Below are 20,886 nucleotides of genomic sequence, written 5' to 3'. Positions count from 1 at the left end.
GACTCTAACCATCAGGCCACGACTTCCCCCAAGTTTGATGTCCGCAAGAGCAAATAACGGTAAAGTTAAGTTGATGTGATGTGAAGTCAAGTGTGAATGTGTGGCAAATGGCTTACATGGTCAGGTAGGAGGGCCCCTTAGCAGAATTTTGCTTAGGGCCCCAGGGAGGTCAGGATCGGCTCTAGTCATAAATATAAATAAATCATAAATGCCCTTATTTTTCCTTTTCATAATTTCTAATTAGGTTAATTTAATTTCTTACCTAAATACTATATATTATATACAGCAATGAAATCTTCCTTAAACTAAAGACTCTATCAAATTTTTCCACTTTAAAAAAAAATAATAAATAAATCTTATTTCCACTTATTAGAAAAATAAACCTTAGAAACTTCTCTAAAGTAACAGACTGCCAGCATGACGAGCACATTGCGGTTGATGGTGTGTTCAAGAGGCAAAAAAATCATGAAGTCGGGAATTAAACCATAAATAAATCATTAATGCCCTTATTTTTCCTTTTCATAATTTCAGATGAAATGTACTTATTTCTTACCTAAATACTATATATTAAATACAGCAATGAAATCTTTCTTAAACTAAAGACTCTTTCAAATTTTTCCACTTTAAAATAAATAAATAAATAAATAAATCTTATTTCCACTTATTAAAAACGGATTTAAAGAAGGAGCAAGGCGTGCGTTCACACGTACGACGTCATGACGTCGGCGTCGCATGTACACGCTGAACGTCACAACGTCCGGAACTGTAAACTGATTTTAAATACACGCTCCCTCTCTGCGGCGCTAGTTCATGTGTCAGCGCGAACACCAGCGTCATGTGTGGCTTATTAACCAGAGGATTATTAATCGGACATCTGCAGCGGCTGTCTGGAGTCAGAGCTCAGTATTTTTGTAGCGGGGCGTCGCGGCTGGACGGCGCTGCTGCCGCCACCAGGTGCTGACCTTTAGGACTAATACAGATAGATACATATAAAGGACATTAAATTAAATGTTGTTTATCTTAACTGTAAGAAATGTGTCTGAAATGCAGGTCATGGACGTAACGTCAGGTCTGCAGCTTTTGATTGGCTGGTTACAGAACACTGGATTTAGGACCTAGCTAGTTAACCTTGCTAGGCTACAGACATGAGAGCTAAACCGTTATTTATGCAGTATGTTTGTTCAAAAGTCCACGTTTGAAATACAGATCTGTTTCAGTGATAACAGTGTTCAATAACTCCAACTGATCTAGTAGAGTAGATGAAGTTAAATCGTGTTATTCAGAACACTTCCGCTATTCACGTGCAAAAGAATCAGAATCAGAATCAGGTTTATTGGCCAAGTGTGTTGACACACACAAGGAATTTGGTTCCAACTGTTTGTGACTCTCAAAAGTAGACATAAACAACATTATATTATACATATAATAACGTTATACGAGACAAGACAGTACAGACTATACAAGACAATGCAGACGATGTGATGCGATATAGACAGTATGAGTATTAAATATGAATACAGAATATATGACTGATCAGTTATGTACATAAAGTGTGAGAAGTGCATGGTAATGCAAATAATATTGTGCAATATTGTGTTTTTGTGCATTATACAGCAGTAGTATTGTGTGTAACATATACTGATGATGTGATGACTGACAGTTCTGATAATGCAGCACTTATAGATATGAAGCAGGGAATATAATTCTGGTGAGTTGTTAATCAGGGTGATTGTCTGAGGAAAGAAACTGTTCCTGTGTCTGGCAGTTTTGGTAAACAAAGTTCTGTAGCGCCAGCTAGAAGGGAGGAGCTGAAAGAGGGTGTGAAGGGACAGTAGTGATTTTTCCTGCCCGGTTTCTGGTTCTTGTATCCTATAAGTTCTGGGGAGTGATTCAATGACCGCAGCGTAGAACTGCATCAACAGCTCCTGTGACAGACCGTACTTCTTTAATTGACGTAGGAAGTACATCCTCTGCTGGGCCTTTTTGATGACAGAGTTTATGTTGGACTCCCATTTCAGGTCTTGGGAAATGGTAGTGCCCAGAAACTCAAAGCACTCCACAGATGACACAGGGCTGTTGGATATTGTGAGGGGGAGTAGTGTTGAGGGGTCTTTCCTAAAGTTCACTATCATCTCCACACTTTTGAGGGTGTTTAGGTCTAGGCTGTTCTGGCTGCACCGTAGCACCAGCCGCTTCACCTCATGCTGGTGTGCGGACTCGTTGTATAATATAGTGAATGTGATATTGATGCATTAAATACAAAGTGGTGTCACAGTTTTTTATTATTATCATTCGCTTTATTTATTATTTTATTCAATAGATTTCTCAATTAAAACCGTTTAGAGAACCTTAGAAACTTCTCTAAAGTAACAGACTGCCAGCATGACGAGCACATTGCGGTTGATGGTGTGTTCAAGAGGCAAAAAATCATGAAGTCGGGAATTTTTTTTGCCTGACTCATTGCACAATAATGCCACTATTTAGGTTCACTTCTCATAGAACTTCAGATGTGAGGAAGTGTATTACAAAGAACAACTGTGGTGAGAACTGGACAGACTAAAAGAGTAAAGTGTGGCTGCACCAGTCTCTTTAGGTATAAGTAGTCAAAAGCTAATTGTCATTTAAATTTTCATTAAAAGTGGATGGTCCATACTGTAATGCAATATTTGACCAGATTTTACATAACCCAAAGAAGCATTGCAGTTTGCATGAAATTTGGTATTTTCATGATATTGAGACATATCACTTTCATAATAGTAGACCTTTCCCCTGAGTAAGCCTGTAGAAACAGTTATAGAAGCACCAACAAGATCTTTTCAGATTAAACAAAATAAATATGAGCTTTATCACACTGTTTTGTTCACATCATGATCTGCATTTTGTGTCAGTCACAAATTTACTCAATCAAATACATTACTGGATAATTTTAAAAAAATTGAATTCCAAACAGGGCTCTAGACTAAACTGCAAACCGTTGTTGCAATTTCATTATTGTTGTCATTTTGTCGAATACAATTACATTTTCATTTTTGATGAGTATGTTTTTTTTTCCATTCTGTAAACAGCTCTAAACTAAAAGGTTGCAATATTGAAAAGCTTAGCTAAATGACTAACATGAAACATTTTGACTTCCATAGACTCTGTTGCAAGCCTCCCATTTATTTAATTGGCATGTGGCATATTAACTTTAAAAGAATTAAGTATTACGAATTTTTAAAATTGTATTATTTTCATTTTATTCAATGTTATTTGGAGGATTGGAGGATGGAGGATTAAAATATACAGTGTGAAAAAGCTGCTTTCTGTTGATATAAAATGAAGAATGTACAGTAAAAGAAATTCTTTCTAAATTCTCTGACTAAGTCTTAAAAATAACTGTACGACTATAATTTTAACTTTAGCTGAGTACAGACATATGTTACATCAGCATCTTGATGGAACATAAGAGATCGTACCACATGACAAGCTCTATTCTTAAAATCATTACCAATCATCATGATTGGATAGGTTTGTGCAATATAACTGTTTTATTCTTTTCCACATGATCATGATCTTACACTGTTAAGAAATTCAGTGGTATTCACTTTATTATTTTCTCACAGCTACCAACCTTAAAGAGTTGTGTAAATGTCAGCAATGCATACATTAAACCATTTATTTGTAAAAGAATTATATTAGGAAATGTAGGTATGGTTTTTTTCTTTTTCTCCAACTAAAAGCCACCGTCCAGCGGAGTTGCCACTGCCTGCTAGCAGCTCCTGACGTCAAAGCCCATAATATTGTTTGATTCTTGAGGAGGGAAAAAACATAATGGACCAAACCAAGTGTCTGATCAATCAATACCCAACAAGACTTAGTCTTAGTGAGTCATTGTGATAACAGTGTGTGGTTTGTCTGTTGTAGCCCTGTAAGCCTGAGCTATGATGTGTATGACGGTAAAGAGGACGGCGTTCCCCTCGTCTTTCTGCACGGCTTATTCGGGAGCAAATCAAACTTCCACTCTATAGCGAAGTCTCTGGTGCAGAGGACAGGCCGAAAGGTATGATAGAGCACAGGCTGACAATTCTATATGAAAAGGAACTCTTGCTAGGAATAAAACTTCATGAAACTGTTCAGTTTTAGGAAAGTAATCAATGACTTTATTTTCCAGCATGTCTCAAAGAGCTTCATTCCTTTCATACCACATCGATTTGCGATGATTACAATTTCTTTATAGTTAAGGGTAATGTTGTGGAACATCCTGAAAATGTGTTACAGCAGCTATAAAATGTTGTTCCCTCTCCAGGCTCATGTTTTTACCGGACACAAACCTTTGTCCTCTGTCCTGACAACTTTCTCATGTCTGGGAACTCGTTGAGACTCCTTACATAAATTAAATAAATGCCTCCTTTTAGAAGCCATTATCATATCAACAGTTTTAAATTTTTCCTTCTTAAATAGCAACACTATTTTTTTTTAAATTGTTTTAGATTATTCAGAGCATCTGTTATACAAAATCATGACTTTTACATTATAACCTATTAAAACCACCCCTTTAATATAACCTGGGATTAAAATGCTTCGAGCATTAAATAAAATAAATAGTGCTGCTATTGTCCAAGCTGAATCCAAGCTGAATAAGACTGAATCCATAACCCAGTTTATAGTGTACTAACTGACTGTACGCCTGCTAGTGTCCTAACTGTACTTTGTCTAGTCAGGTGCTGACAGTAGATGCTCGTAACCATGGCAATAGTATACACAGTCCAAGTTTGACGTATGAGGCCATGACTAACGATCTGAAGCACCTGCTTAACCAGCTGCACATTGGAAAGTGTATTCTCATCGGGCACAGCATGGGGGGCAAAACTGCAATGGCTACAGCTTTGTCACAGGTATGATCTGAATGATGAGTTTTAATTCTAAAGACTCCAGTCATAGATTCATGCAGTTTCTTCAAGTTTTTTGTGCTGTTTCATGGATGGCAGCCCAGTTTGGTAGAGCAGCTCGTCGTAGTAGACATCAGTCCCGTTCCAACGTCAGCTCGTACCTTTATGAAAGGATACATTGATGCTATGAAGGAGGTGAAGATACCAAGCAACATTCCACGCTCGACTGCACGCAGGGTGGCCGAAGATCAGCTCCGAAAGCATGTCAAAGTAAGCATGCAGATGCATGTTTCTAATGCTCGAAGCATTTCATTTGGACCTTTTAGCTATTTCAGTCATTTCCTTTATTAAGAATGATAGATTTTTTTATAAAGCACAGGGTTTTCATTGATTGCAAACGTTCATTCTTCTTATTTTTATTCTTGTACCTAATTGAGTTTTATGCAGAGTATTAGGTAGAACTCAGTATTATCTGCAATCTGCCACACAGTAGTCTTAACAGGCATGGTGGATAATGGAGATGTGTACATTTTAAATCTCTCCTTTGTGCGCTTGTGCACAGGAGCGCTCAGTCCGGCATTTCCTCCTTACTAATCTGGTAGAGCAGAACGGACACTATGCCTGGAGAATCAATTTGGAGGCCATCTCAAATCACCTGACAGACCTCATGGGTTTCCCAGAGTTTAACACCACCTATGACGGCCCCACCCTCTTCCTGGGCGGCAGTAATTCCGAATACGTCAGGTAATAACACCATAAAAATGGCACCTTAAATTGGCACAGCCTCCATTTCTCTCTCTCACACACACACACACAAACACGTTATTACTAACATTGCTATAACTTTGCTGTAACAGCAATATTACTTTATTTACTCTTTCTTAGCGCTACAGATTATATCTGTAGAAAAAAACATTTGTGTTTATGAAACAGTCATCCTGCCAGGAAACTGACTGTTGCCTTCATCCCCACTCTACTACTTTGAAAGCTGTTTATTTTTTTTGCTTTCGGCACAGTATCGGATGTTGTTCTAAAAAAACTATGCATGACTTCACTAAGTCACCAAGTCACTCTAAACTAATCTAAACTTCTAGTCACATGAATAATGATGGGAAAAGCAGAAAATAAAAAAAAAATCTTTATTTATTTTTAATTAAGTTCATTTTGGAGACGTTCTAGATTTTATTGTATAAAACATTATAGTAATAGTGAAATACAATTTTAAAATTGTGTTCACGTGTTCTTAAATAACCCGAGGTATAAATTAGCAAGAGAAATTTTAATTCTCTGTTCTAGGTAGGCATTATTTTTAAAGGCTAGGAGAAGGTGAGAATTTTATAAAACATGTTCAGACCTGTTTACTTTCTAGCAATCTCTATTACTGGATTACTTATTTATTGTGCTGCTTCTTTCTCCTTTTTTCCTCCCTTAGCTCTGAAGATTACGATGAAATCCAGCGTCTCTTTCCAAATGCAGATATCCAGTACATCCCTGATGCCAGTCACTGGATTCATGCTGACAAACCTCTGGAGTTCATCAGTTCCATTATCACATTTGTGCAGTCCTAGTCCTTTAACTGACTGACTGCTTACTGTAGGTCAACCTTTTTCTTTTGTCTTTTTAAAAAATGTATTTGTCCATGTCTGTCTAAAACACACGCAGTACTGTGCAAAAGTATAAAGTGCTCTACAGAAATACTGGAATATAATGAGGTGTGTATATATATATATATATATATATATATATATATATATATATATATATATATATATATATATAGATATATATATAATTGGAATATAATATACATGTTCTACTCTAGAAACTCTTTATATAATGATCTAAAATGTACCCACCTTTATTCCCACTGTAACTAACAAGATCTTTACAGAAAGCTTAGACGAGTTTAGAAAGGTTTGTTTTTAAAGTAGATGTTGGTAGTAGCATTGGATGGGTTTTAATATGCTGCCATGCATTAATGTATGAGTTCTATACATTAATATTGCAAAAAATAATATCAAAATTCTCTGTTACATGGATTTTTTTATTTTAAGTTGAGTTACCATGTAAGACTAAATCTGGTCATTAAAATGTCCACATAAGGCAAAATTTCACTAAATGTAATCTATGACTATTGCACAGTACCGTAATCACTCAATCACACTGACAACAGTTTTTCCTCACAAATTCTTTTCAGATAACATTTTAGGACACATTATGTTGCTCATTCTAGCAAACAATGCAGTGTATCAGACAAATGTAATCATAATGAACTAGAATGTAAATGACCTGCCCTTTATTAAGAAGGTTGGGTACAAGTCATGAACACTTGCCTGTCATCGTTATACCCAAAGATGCCTATGCAATCGTGGTCTGTTTTTAAGCACTGAGACCCCACTACTGCAGCACACATCTAGACATTGTGTTCCGTAGGTATTATTTTTGGGAGCACGTTGGGAGCAGTTTTAAATCTTTTTTTCATGAGAATGAAAAAGAATGAGGAATATTGTTTTATGTTTAGATGATTGCTTAGAGCTAAAACCAAGAAATGTTTGGTGTTTTGACATGTGATTCGTTAGATTGGATAGTAACTATGTCTTACAGACTCCAGAGTAGCACCATGCATATTAATAACAGGCAATGTTTCTAAGTGGAAGCAGTGACATAACCGAGCAAAATAAAATGCAGTACAAACTCATAACACATCGCTAAATAATTAAACAAGGCGAGAGTAATTACAGAAGCTAGTTAGACAAAACCAGAATTTTTTATTTGCAGTGTGCCAAATTGTTTGTTGACAGTTTGGTAACTTTTTTTTTTTTACACTCATTTTAACACATATTCATTAACTGAACTTTGATGCATTGTCTTATTACTGTACATTAGCTACCACTTACTAGCCTAGTGACGTAGGTTTCCAAGTAACTCCAACAGTTGTCTGGGCAGCACACTGGAGCTTTTACTCACCCAGTGGTCTAGCTAAGGAACTTCTCGTTTGTCTACTCATCTAATCCTGCCTCCATCAACCTGTCTTCTTTCATTTTATAAAAATAAAAACATCATTATGATGGGGAAAATTATTTCAACTTCAGTTTTGTCTAAACTGATCTTTTAACCCAGTTTACCATACAGAATTAAAAGTCTTTAAGTTTTAAGAGCTATGCTGTCAGGTTTTATAATCTGAAAAGTTTTCTCCATCAGGTTTAATAGCACTGTGTCGTAATGTGGCTACCTGTAAGCTGCCGTGGTCGTGCGTCTGTGACTAAAATGTATTTTATATTACTATATTGAACATATTCATGAATTAATACTACTGAAGATTCAGATGAAAGTATTTATATTTTATGGCTGTTAGTTGTTTGTATTCCTCCAGTCTATATGTATATGTTTGGAAAAGGTATTTTAGGAGTATAAAACATGCTGCAGAATTAAACACCAAAAGTCTGTGGTGTGTCTTAACAGATGTATGTTTACATACAAAATGTAATAACTGTGAACATGGTTCCTGACTTAACGCTCATCCTGTAGTAAATACGTATACTGGCAGTTGTGTGTGGTGGATGGACTGTATTGCAAGTGTGTGAATTCACTATGTATTTTCTCTGAATATCTTTAATAAAAAGTAATATATGACTATCATTATTATAGTAATTTTTTTTATCTTAAAGCTGTCCTTCAAGTTGAAGGGAAATCAAAGTATGACAAACTTCATTCAGAATTATGAAGCTGTTTACAGTAGCTCTAACTAGTTTTAACTCTACCGATAAATGAACAAGCTTTGATTTTGCCAGTAGAAACATGTAGGACTGTGGGCTTTGAAAACTAAAAATGTTGGAACACACATTTGCCTCAATGCTTCTACAGTAGGTGCTGTTTCTTTGTTGCTTGCTTGAGTGAATGTCAGTTATGAAAGTAATGTTTTCTTCTGCATATAAAGACAAAAGTCCATAAAATCCATTTTATTCTGTATATTATCCAGTATTCTGTAAGTATACATAATTTACAACTGTAGAATTTGTTTGTGCCTGTTCAGTGTCATTTTTCAGGAATAATGTTATTTCAAAGTAAAATACATAATCTGTAGGCCTCACACTTAACAGACTCCACAGAAATCAGCATCAGTTGACCCCTTTGGGGTTTTTTTTTTGACAATTGTGTAGCCTATCATACAGATAAATAGTAAAGCTCAGTCAAGAGAGACTGTTTGAAAGCTGTCGTCCTTGCTGCTGACTGGAGAGTTCAGTGGTGACGGGCTGTTTGAATGGTCATAGACAACAGGGGAAAGCTGACTGGCACGTCCTCGTCTCAGTCTGTCTTTCCAGCGCTGGGCCACAGGAGTATTGGGGGACATTGAGGAAGGAGAGGATGCCCGGGTCACTACTGGAGACTGGATTGGACTGGGCTGTTTGGAGCGTCTCAGTACACCGAAACCTCTGGGCTTCTTCTGGGCCTGTTCTGCCTGCTGCTGACTCAGGAGCTGGTGGTGGATTATGGTCTGCACATCATCCTGTCAGAAATGCATGAAATTGTAACATGAAATGAAATCTATATAACAAGCACTAATAACTGCTGACATTCATGAAGAGGCTGAAACTGGAGCACTCTGTACAGATGGAACTAAAGGAATTACACTCATACTACTAACGTTGCAGGATCCTCAGGTTCCCAACAGTTGGTGGTAAATGGGCTGGCAATTCTACAGTACCACTAAATATATGACCTGTTAAACTAAATGTTTGTAAAAGATATGGGCAATAATGTGTATGTATTGACTAAAACAGCTGAATGAATTAAGTAGTGGTGCCTCCAATGAAGAAATTACTATAGCCCAGTACCTGTTATCAGTCATCGCTTAAGAATCAACTAAATAGTCAAGAAAATACAAGAAAGACCAGAAAAAACTCAACTCCAAAATACTTGTAATTAAATGTTTATGCAGTATAAGTAGATAACACATTTCCTTATTTAACCCCTTCCCTTTGGTTTAAATAAGACTGCATGTAATACTTGTTCATGCAGAAAACTATGAATGATAAAAAAAAAAAAAAAAACATTTCACTTAAAAGGTAAGCACATGGCAATGTAATAAATAAAAAACAACAACATGATTAACAGGTGTCATTAAGGATACAACTGAGATGTCTTATCTTTAAATAGTCTCTTTGAACCTTAAATAAGCAAGCTTGCAACATTGGGGCACATTCATTGGTGTACATAAGAAATAGCAAAACAACTAAAAAAACATATAGTATCCATGATAGTATTCCTAATGGCTGCAAGGTTCCAATTGAGAGAAAAACACAAGTTCAGTCGCTCTGTCGCAAAATGATGGCTTTTGGTGTAAATGGAGACGACTTGGTTAAACAAGAGGATTAGTGTAGGCTAGTCATGAGACTAGAACAATCCACGATTCAGGCAATCAGTCAGATAACGCTTATGGCGGCTGATGTCTTAGAGTAACAGTCTAGACAATGATAATGCTTTGTTGAGCAGGAGTGTTCACTTCACTCAAGCATCCACAGTTTCAGATGTCAGTGTCCACTTACTGTAGCCTGCCTGATATTGCAAGAAATAATGCTTTTGCCCAGCACAACAATGCTCGGCTTAGCAATTAGCCTTTGACTAAACAACACTTTTCTTTCTGGGTGCTAGCTGCTACATTGACAAATAAACATTTGGGCCAGCAGCCTGAATAGCTACACTGTGTTCAAACTACTTAGCTTAAAGCCTCTAGTAGATTTTTATCACCCAAACAGGATTGGTCATACAGAATGTCCATCTTATACAATTTAGCGGGAAACCACGAGTTTCAGCAAACAGAGAAAAAGAAGAGGCATGCTATGCATGAGAGTAACAAGAAAAAATATACAAATGCATATCCTTTCATGAACCCTTTCTTTAAAAGGTACCTTGCACAGGCCTAACCCTAGGCCTTTTCCTTGTATTGGGAAAAGAACAAAAACCGGCTTACTCACAATTCACTTACCATTTTATGAAGACTAGACGCAGTTGTATAGGCAGCTAAAACGTTTATGCAAATCATTTCTTCAAAGGAAGCTGTCAATTTAGATATAAATTCATCAATTTAAAAGATGGGACTAGTTAGACTTCTACGAATACATGATTTTTGGCTCAAACCTTTTTGAAATAGCCTAAATATTCAGAATGACTTTTTTATTATCTTGCTCTGACGCTACACTAGAACAGATCCACATCAAGCCTCCAGTGTCAGCGCTTTGTAACAGTCAGAGGTAAAGCTGTAACTGCAAATTTCCTGACAGTAAAATCTTCAGGAGAGTGAACAAGTCATATTTTTTGTCTAATTCGCTCACATACTGTAGATGCTGGTTAAAGAATGACTTTTTATAGCTTCTGTAATGCAAATGACAACACATGAATGTTGACCGTAAAATAAATAAAATGCATCTCTCCATCCTTAATAAATGTAAATCTAGAAGCATTGACAAATTACTGTGCTGTGAGAGGAATAAAAGTGATCTGGTTGTGCTTCTAGAAAGAAAATTATCAACTTTAGATAAGAATGCTAATAAACACTTCATGTCTTGCTGCATCACCATCGCATGCAGAAAAAGCATCTTGAAAATCATGTCCGTAGCAATCACACTACAGATAAAGTGGATGAAAATTAGAGTTAAAATGCTGGTGTATTCCTCTTAACATCACAGACTGCTGGGGTTTAAATGCAGTGTTGAAAGCATGCCACAGCCCAGATGGCCATTCTGGCTCCAGACTGTAGAATCCTGCAGAGCCAGGAACCCGCCACACAAACCAGAGATCTAACACACATTCAGTTAACACCAAGCAGTCAGTCTAATGTGGTTCTTTTTTTTTTTGTCTTGTGCAATGTAAAAATTTAATAATCTAATAATTTATATCAAAATTGTTATGCAGTGATATTTTCTACAATTACATTATATTACCAGAACTGCCAGCCTTCACAAATTAGAGCAGACTTTATATCCTCAATTAAAAACCAGATGATCCTACTGTTATAGTGATCTGAAATGATCTGCACAAGTGTTTTGAACTCACTGATTCATTTTAATTAATACAATCACCGATTTAATTTTAATTCCAGAATGCCTGGAAGATCTGACCGCTCTCTAATCTCACATGCTCTCTGAGCTCTTGAAATCTATCACCATATGTTCAACTTAGCTAACATTTAACAAGAATTTATTAAGTTACCTTCAGTTTACTGCACTACATAGCCAAAAGTATAAGGAAACCTGACCATCATACAAGTATGTGGTTCTTCCTCAAACTGTAGCCACAAAGTTGAAAGCAAACAGTTGTCTAGAATGCCTTTGTGTGCTGCAGCATTATTTCCTTTCACTGGAGCTACAAGACCCAAACCTGTTGGAGTAGATGAATTTGAGTGTCTTGAGCTTTGGGGTGAAATTGAATGCTGGATGTTTCACTCAATATCACTGCCAGACCTCAGTAATTCTCTTGAGGCTGAATGATCACAAATCCCCACAGTCACACTCCATAATTTAGTGGAAAACCTTCCCAGAAGAGTGGAGGTTATTGTCACAGCAATAGGGGACTAAATCTAAAATGTAAGTTCAAAAAGCATGAGTATGAGTGTCATGGTAAGGTAGCTACAAACATTTGGCCATATAGTGTATGTCCAGCAGTACAGGGATTTCAGTCTTTTACTTTGTGATCTGGAAATCGGCCCTGCTAAAATCATGACTTGTTCAGTTTAAAGATGTTGTGTCCAAAGAAGGTGCTGGTTGCTTTGGACATTGGAAGTTACTGATGCTGAGTTTACTTAGAAAAACGATTTAACTGCATGTTTATGCCTTATTTTACAATGAAATCTTACAATTAAGTTGAGGAAACTTAATATTATTATTATTTTTTTTTTAGAGTGTCACTTCACCTGATTCATTTGAAGGGAATGTATCAAAATATACGGTTATAAATATAATAAATTGTATGTAAGTGGATTATAAATTTTAGATGGAGTTCATTTTGTTTATTAACGTTCGTCTTTTTTGGTTTTGCATGTTTGCTTGGTTTCATGATTTTTTTTTAAAGGTCTGTGCTGAGTTTTACAGGATTTACAGGAGTTTTACATATTTTGTCTGTTTTTGGATTAATACACGTCACAGATGATCAGGTTGTGGAGTGCATGAAGATGTTTAAAGGGAACCTATTATGCTTTTTTTGGTGTAATGTAGCTATTTGGGCATGCAAATCTGCAAATTTACAAAACAAAGGAAGATGCTTAACTCTTTGTGGTTCAGCAAAATTTAGTCAAAGATGGGTTTTGACCCTGTCTTTATGCAGCTTTTTACTGCAGGAAACAGAGCCAGAAAATACTCTCACAAAGGGATGAAGATGGGGATCTTTCATTCATTCATCTTCTACCGCTTATCCGAACTACCTCGGGTCACGGGGAGCCTGTGCCTATCAATATCACTGCCAGACCTCAGTAATTCTCTTGAGGCTGAATGATCACAAATCCCCACAGTCACACTCCAAAATCTAGTGGAAAACCTTCCCAGAAGAGTGGAGTTTATTGTCACAGCAATAGGGGACTAAATCTATTTGGGCATGCAAATCTGCAAATTTACAAAACAAAGGAAGATGCTTAACTCTTTGTGGTTCAGCAAAATTGACGCTCAGGCATCATCGGGCATCAAGGCAGGATACACCCTGGACGGAGTGCCAACCCATCGCAGGGCGCACACACACTTTCATTCACTCACGCAATCACACACTATGGACAATTTTCCAGAGATGCCAATCAACCTACCATGCATGTCTTTAGACCGGGGGAGGAAACCGGAGTACCCGGAGGAAACCCCCGAGGCACGGGGAGAACATGCAAACTCCACACACACACGGCGGAGGCGGGACTCGAACCCCAACCCTGGAGGTGTGAGGCGAACGTGCTAACCACTAAGCCACCGTGCTGATGGGGATCTTATCTGTCATTAAAATGATGTCGTCACCGTCCACAAGGGTGTTAAAAACTGCAGCCGGTTGCCTTATATTTTTAAGTTAACTCAACTAACTTTTTTTTCAGTGTAGTATTCTACCTTCTTATTACTGTACATCTGAAGCACTTCACAAGAAACGTTTACATTTTTGTCATTTAATTATAGAAATATTATTTCACATACAATCTTATTTCAATTAATTTAATTATGGACTAAGTTATTTAAAATAAAAAGAGAGAGAGCGGGTCAAGAACACACACACACACACACACACACACACACACACACACACACACACACACACACACACGTGCTGACTTACATCAAGTCAACACAGTTTATGGTATCTTGCAGAACCAGAACTATTCACTGCTCACTTTTAATGATGGTTACCTCCCAGAAACCATTTCAGTTGAATGTAAACTTTTTGCATTATTTGCATTGAAAATTAGCCTGCAATACCAACAAAGCATGAAACAAAACAAAGATTCAATGGGCCACTTCAAACATTTTGTATCTAGTTTGTGTCTTTCAACATGACTGGAAAGCTGTTCTGCTGGCTTCCACCAAACCTCACCCAACCTGTTAATATGAACAAGACAACACCAGTTCTACACAATAACCAATATCATAAACACACACCACTGAAGGCTTGTCATTCAAACAGGAATAAAGTAAACCCACATTATAGGACTGTTTGAGGCTTAGGTGGAGTTTTACTACATTTTATCATAAGTAACATGTGCATGAACATTGGAAGTCAAAGGTCTTTTAACACACTACTTAAAAAAAATCTCTAGTCAACAAATATATAATATATGTATATCTATTTTTATATGTTTATATCTTTAGATCCAATCTAAGTTAAAAAAAAAAGCCTATGTCTGTATAATTATGCACTGGTGTATTTTATTACTGTTACTGTTACCACCCTGAAGTATTTACCATAAATCTTCCAATCACAAGTTTTATTCCTTTTATATCACATTTTGCAAACAATTGTTTAAAATTGTTTTAATAAAAAATGATATAAAAATGACAGATTATGAGATTTAATGTCCTGAACCTGAATATCCTGATCCTGTTATCACTTATATTATAGCATTTATAAAGTCATTCTCGTATCATCCTCTCTGTTTTACTCTCTTGAAGTTTATAAGACAAAAAAAAGGAAAAATATAATGTGAAGAAAAAGCACAAAATTGCAAACTCCTGTCCTGAAGACTTTCCCACGGTGAAAACAGTCCTGACTGTTACGAAGTCTTAACAATGGAGACTTAAATTTGTCAATAATTCAGAAAATAATTAGAAGACCTTCCAAATAAACTCACCTTCCAAGCCTCCAGCTCAATAGCCATCTCCAGTCTCCGCTGCACTGCCTCCAGGAGCTGATTATTTAGTGACATCATTTCTGTCTTGCTTTTCATGAGCTCTGTCTCCATAGCTTTTTTCCTATCAGGATCAATTTCCAGCACAGTGCAAATGTCAGAAGTTAGACAGATTCATTAAACAACTCAATATTTCCGAAATAGTTTGTCAGGATTTTTGGTTGATGTCTGTTTGCATTGATAAAGTCTGTTAGCATTGATGATTTCTAACTACAAAAATTATAAACTTACTTTGCAAGAGCATCGTCTCGGTCCCGTAGAGCTTGTTGTAAAACATCTTCCGATGCCCCGTCTTTAGCTTTTCCCTGTGAATGATATGACTTTTACTTAAACCATGCAAAAAGCTTTAAAATGCCATGTGAAACATCTTCACTGATCTGAGTTAAGGTTAAATGAGCAAGTTTGAGGTTGATGAGATGAAATGATGAAGAGAGTGGAAATTTACTTGAGATGTGTGGTTGAGAGCAAGTTTGCGTGCAATATTCTTCAGCTGATACAGTGCCATATCCAGTGAGTTGCCCCCCGAAGGAAGATCTGCTGTTGGCTCTGAATCAGTCAGAGGCATCAGGAGCTTTACAATGTACTGAATCTCCTCTGTCACCTATAGATTAACAATGATGAAAGATCAAACATGCCGAATCCATCATATCCCCCAAATATCATCAAAATAAGGTAAAAGTCAGAGTAAAAATGCCTCAAGATGTTTCAGTTATGACAGCTATTCTGTCAAATATGACAGCTTTTAAAATATGACAGCTATCCTAAATATGACAGCTGTGGAAAGCTGTAGAAAGAAATGTAATGTAAAATTACATAAAATTGCATCTTGATAAACACTAATCAATTCATCTCATTTCATTCCGTTAACTTAAATTTAAGTTTAAAGATTTCAATCCCGAACATTCCACTGCCATCCAAGATCCAAGGGTCCAAGAGAGTAAAAATGGTCATGCTGTGTGGGTTGGAGGGAATGGATTCTTTTTATCCCCTTTCAATCACAGCACTAGCCAATCGTGGGGGTCTTTAAGAGACAGCCTCTTTCTCCAGGTGTCGGTTTTATCCGCTGCTCTGTGAGGCAGCATGAGAAGCAATTCATAAAGATTTGGTTGCCTGTGTTCGGTTGTCTCACAGGAAGCTTGTGTTAGTCTTCGCTGATTAGTAGATTTTGGATGGGAATGGGTGACGAGGTGTGAAACGGTTGATTTATTATATATTTAAGTGAAAGTAGTTTGCGAGGCATATATTTGTAGTGATTATATTGTTTTATTCTTATGTATATTAATGATTTAATATTACCCCTGCCCTAAAACTAAGAAAATATATTTTATGACTAAATAATTTTGGCTTGGATTAACTAGAGTAAATAGTTCTTAGAAAAAAAAAAAAAGCTGGACCTGAAAAATGTAATGTAAAAAAGTACTTACTATGTAACAGGTATTAAAAAGGTATTATAAAGATACTGATTTATAAACTAATCACAAAACCATGTGCAATATGCAAATGGAAGCCACATAATACCAGTTTATGAGGTCATGAGGTAAACTCTGTGTGTGTGTGTGGGGGGGGGGGGTGTTATTGTGTTTGAGTGGGTGTGCGTGCGTGCTTATGGTTAAGGGCTATGAATGGTTAATTCATAGAACTGGATGTCTTAGTTTTGTGCAAGTGAAGTAATTAAATAATTGTCTGTGTTTTGATTATCTGTACTGTCTGTCTCACCTGTTCTCTGTCTTGATTCCAGACAAGCCCTTCCTGACTCTGCTCCTGAAGTTTATCCACTTGAGCCTTTAGTTTTATACTCCTACGCCGAGACAGTTCCACATCCCGGCGCATCTGTTTTAACTGCAGAGTTACACAAACACACACAAAGCAAGTCAACAAACACACCCATGTACTGTACATGATCATTGGGATTTTCGGTTACTTTAAGCTGTAAAATCTGTTCACATCACATTTACCAGATTTTGACAATGCAAACAACAGTTCAAACAACAGTGTAAGTATCTTTTTAATAATTCTTATTTTTGATGAATATGGTTTAGATTTCATCCAGGTTTCATTTATTGTGCACAGGGCGGCTCCTCATGTGACGCATGATATCACCCGAAACCCAGCAAGTCTGCATTCCTCAACAGGAATCTTGTTAATCCTGCTAAACCAAAGCTTTCAGTAACCTGCGTAACTTTACTTATGTAGACGTAATACCACATGACAGATACTGAGTCTAGGCTGTCAAGATTGGATCATAAATAAAACAAAGACATGAAATCATACAAGAAAGGTATAAAATGATGAAATAATGCCGTTTTAAATTTCATGCAGATTCAGAAACACTTTCTTTATTAGTTAAATTACCTTTATTAGATTTATGGGAAACTGGGTTCTGACTGCAAGGCCAAATATGACAAATTGTGAACAGTGTGTGGCGATAACACACCAGTATGTACCAGCATCGCTTACGTTATTAGCATTAGCCCTAAAGCAAAGCCATGTAAATTCCACACCACCTTCCTTGTCATGGCTATGTCACTTTTACACATAATAAAGTGCTCAGGTGCCATAAACTCATTACTCATACAGAAAAGAAGAAGGACGCAGCCTTAATCATATGTTAGAATGAATGTCTTTTGCTGTAAATATGGATTATTCTATGTATTTTTATTTCTGTTCATTGTTGGACATTACTTATCCCTCTGCAGTTACACTCTCACACTTAGAACAGCCACGAACAAGTATATTATTAGAAGGTGTTAGGGATAATATATGCAATGAGGCCAGTTTCTGTCAATTTGTAGTATTTCATAGGCAACAACAGACATTACAGTATTTACATGGATTATGTCAGTAGTAATGTTCTCAAAGTTAATAATTATTAATTATATTTATTTTTTAAGTCCTTAATAAGTCCTTTTCATCTGGTACCCCAGTACTTTTACAACCACCCTGGCAATTTGAGATTTTTAAGCGCTACATAAAACACACAGCAAAATATGACCGTTTATAATGTAGTGTATTGTATGATAGCTCTTATTTTATAAATTATATAATGGAACGCTGTAGTTATCTCACCGTGTCTGACACTGGGCTTGATACTCGTCTCCTAAGTGGACTCCCACTTCTGAGCAGGTCCGGTAAACTTTCATCTAAGTACGACCGAATAGACTTATTCATAATTGGATCTTTTGACCCCAGGTTCATCTGCTCAATTTTATCAGATTGCTCCATCACGCTGCTAATATCACTGTCTTTGACTTCTTCCAGCTGTTCTTCTCTCTCATCTAGCGTGGACGGAGTTGGCCTCAACATCGTTGTGTTTGTACCTGGAAAGGTTGCTTCATCCTCCACGGCAGAAACTAGACCTTCCCCTTGACGATCCTTACTGGTTTCATGCATATTGTCAATGGGTTGAGATGGTTGCAATAGGTCTCTAAAAGTATCTGGTGTGTCTTCATTCAGATGAGAGCTATAACACAGATTAAATCCCTCCATTGCCTCTGAGAAGTTAACAAAGCAAATGCTTCCACCTGACTATGCAAGCTATGACTTGAATGGGTGGCAGCACAGCAATACAGAATGTGAGGGCGAACTTGTTATTCCAGCTTTTGGACAGAAATAGCATGTGCATTTTCAATGATCACCTCATGTAATGACACAAAGAATGACACCTGTGCCTCGGGGACAAAGGCTTGCTTGACGCAATTGCCACTGTAGCTAAGATACACATGCTTAGACACATTTATGAGACTGGGTTAGGCATATCATATATTACACTGTAAACACGTCCAGTATTTTGCTTCATGGTGTCACAGAAGCCTTCGTTCTGCATTTTACATAATAACAACATGGAAGCAGACTTTCTTTTATGCCACCATTTCTTAAATGACTGACTTGAGTGATCAGTGTTATCCAAGTGCTAATCCTAATTTGTTCCTAGTTTAGCACACATGCTAAATGTATGCTTCTTATGTCAAGGCTCTATTACATTTTCAAAGTATTGAGAATTACTTATAATTAATATAACTTATAAAGAATAAAACATTTATAGGATAAAACATTACAACAATCAGAATGGTTGGGGTGCTTATGAACATTCTTTTAGTAATTAATTGTTTAAACGTAGACAAGAGTCAATTTTGTTTTCAGAAATGTACAGAAGGTTCATGCCACACTGGTGTTATGGGTAATACAGTGTAATTTAAATTGTACTGTGTCGTTCATTGTAATTTACCAATAATTATATACTGTAATTGGGATAGCATTTTACTTGCTATTGTGCCTTTATACTGGTGTATAACAGACACAACAGTTATATGTTATTAAAACCATTACCTCAGAGAAACCGCTAGCTTACAATGTCAGTGTTTTCAAATAAATATTGTGAATGTTTGCTTATGAAATGCAAAAGTGAAGACACGTTATGTTTGTAAAAATCTGTGAGAACAATATTTCTAGCTAACTAATAAATATGGTAATTATACTAAGCATATGATAGTTAAAACTGAGGTAATTTATCAACCTAAGTCAACTTAAGTATTTTCTAAACTGTGATCAATTTAAGCCATCTAAGGTAATTTAAGGCAATTTAAGGTAACAGTGTAAACAAGATAAAGCTGTCATGAATATGATTTTTCTCTTAACTGTTGGTTGGTTCCTGAGAAAAGACTCTTTATGACACTATTAGGTTTAGCAACAACCGCTAAACAAACTTCGACAGGTTCCACCATATGTAGACTTGCTATCACAGCTTGTGAAATCTACAATATTTTGACTTTTGAAACTTAAAATGCATAAAGCTGTGAAGACCACAAGACTATGTAAATTATATGGAATTAAATAAATGAAGTGAACACCCAATTTATATTTATCACAGATCTTAATCTCTTTGAGAACTTCTGGTCAGTCCTCAAGAGGAGAGTGGACTAACAAAAACCCACAAATTCTGACAAACTCCAAGCATTATGTAAGAATGGGCTGTCATCAGTCAGGATGTGGCCCAGAAGTTGAAGCCAAGGTAAATTGCAGAGGTCTTGAAAAAGAAAGGCCAGCACTGCAAATATTGACTCTTTGCATAAACTTAATGTAATTGTCAATAAAATCCTTTTACACTTATGAAATGCGTGTACTTATACTTCAGTATACCATAGTAACATCTGACAAAATATCTAAAAACAGTGAAGCAGCAATCTTTAACAAAAATCAACATTTGTGTTATTCACAAAACATTTGGCCACGGCTGTCTGTACCTTTAATCTTCTACCTTCTACATGTTTATATAGTGTTTTACAATCCCACTATCTGGTGTCACAGAAAAGGATTTGAGTTTGTTTTCTCTAAAGGTTTCTCCCTTGTGTTGTTTTAAAAAGATTTTTCCTTGATCCTTGTCATCTCAGGTTTGACCTGATTTGGATTGACACAAGCTAAAGCACAAATCTTCAATTTCCTAACCAAACATGCATAGAAGATCGATCTTTTTCCTCCTAATCAGTGTTAAACACCCAGAGCCATTTTTTATTTGTCCTTAGCCACAAATAGCACAAACAGATCTAGATCTACTATTTCTTAGAACAGCTTCCCTTTATTGTCTAACATTCAGAGATCTCACTAGCACTGGACATCCCTTCTAATAACTCCAAAACATTCAAAAATTCCACTTGTACT

General features: G+C 36.5%; 2 protein-coding genes across 2 annotated transcripts; one reads left to right on the top strand and one right to left on the bottom strand.

Moving 5' to 3' along the window:
• The first annotated feature begins 726 nt into the window (after positions 1–726).
• Positions 727–8,507, top strand: abhd11 (abhydrolase domain containing 11). Its single transcript, XM_060890754.1, has 6 exons — positions 727–954; positions 3,904–4,039; positions 4,701–4,874; positions 4,968–5,138; positions 5,431–5,612; positions 6,301–8,507. Exons 1-6 carry the CDS (start codon positions 836–838, stop codon positions 6,434–6,436), a joined length of 918 nt encoding a protein of 305 aa, XP_060746737.1. The 5' UTR covers positions 727–835; the 3' UTR covers positions 6,437–8,507.
• Positions 8,508–8,812: 305 nt separating this feature from the next.
• bicdl2l (bicaudal-D-related protein 2-like) lies at positions 8,813–18,839 on the bottom strand. Its single transcript, XM_060890753.1, has 6 exons — positions 18,298–18,839; positions 16,948–17,070; positions 15,677–15,832; positions 15,463–15,536; positions 15,175–15,295; positions 8,813–9,375 (listed from the first exon to the last, which is right to left on the bottom strand). Exons 1-6 carry the CDS (start codon positions 18,715–18,717, stop codon positions 9,055–9,057), a joined length of 1,215 nt encoding a protein of 404 aa, XP_060746736.1. The 5' UTR covers positions 18,718–18,839; the 3' UTR covers positions 8,813–9,054.
• Positions 18,840–20,886: the final 2,047 nt, after the last annotated feature.

The sequence above is a fragment of the Tachysurus vachellii genome, chromosome 17 (assembly GCF_030014155.1).
Source record: "Tachysurus vachellii isolate PV-2020 chromosome 17, HZAU_Pvac_v1, whole genome shotgun sequence".
Taxonomy (NCBI): domain Eukaryota; kingdom Metazoa; phylum Chordata; class Actinopteri; order Siluriformes; family Bagridae; genus Tachysurus; species Tachysurus vachellii.
Note: the sequence above shows the minus strand (reverse complement) of the source record. Positions and strands in the feature narration are given on the sequence as shown.

Coding starts and splice junctions, on each gene's coding strand:
- abhd11 (XM_060890754.1), top strand. CDS start 836: ATGTGTGGCTTATTAACCAGAGGATTATTAATCGGACATCTGCAGCGG. Junction 4,040..4,700: donor TGCAGAGGACAGGCCGAAAG/GTATGATAGAGC, acceptor TTGTCTAGTCAG/GTGCTGACAGTAGATGCTCG. Junction 5,139..5,430: donor AGCTCCGAAAGCATGTCAAA/GTAAGCATGCAG, acceptor GCTTGTGCACAG/GAGCGCTCAGTCCGGCATTT.
- bicdl2l (XM_060890753.1), bottom strand. CDS start 18,717: ATGGAGGGATTTAATCTGTGTTATAGCTCTCATCTGAATGAAGACACA. Junction 15,537..15,676: donor CTCTCAACCACACATCTCAA/GTAAATTTCCAC, acceptor TATCATTCACAG/GGAAAAGCTAAAGACGGGGC. Junction 15,296..15,462: donor CGAGACGATGCTCTTGCAAA/GTAAGTTTATAA, acceptor TGATCCTGATAG/GAAAAAAGCTATGGAGACAG.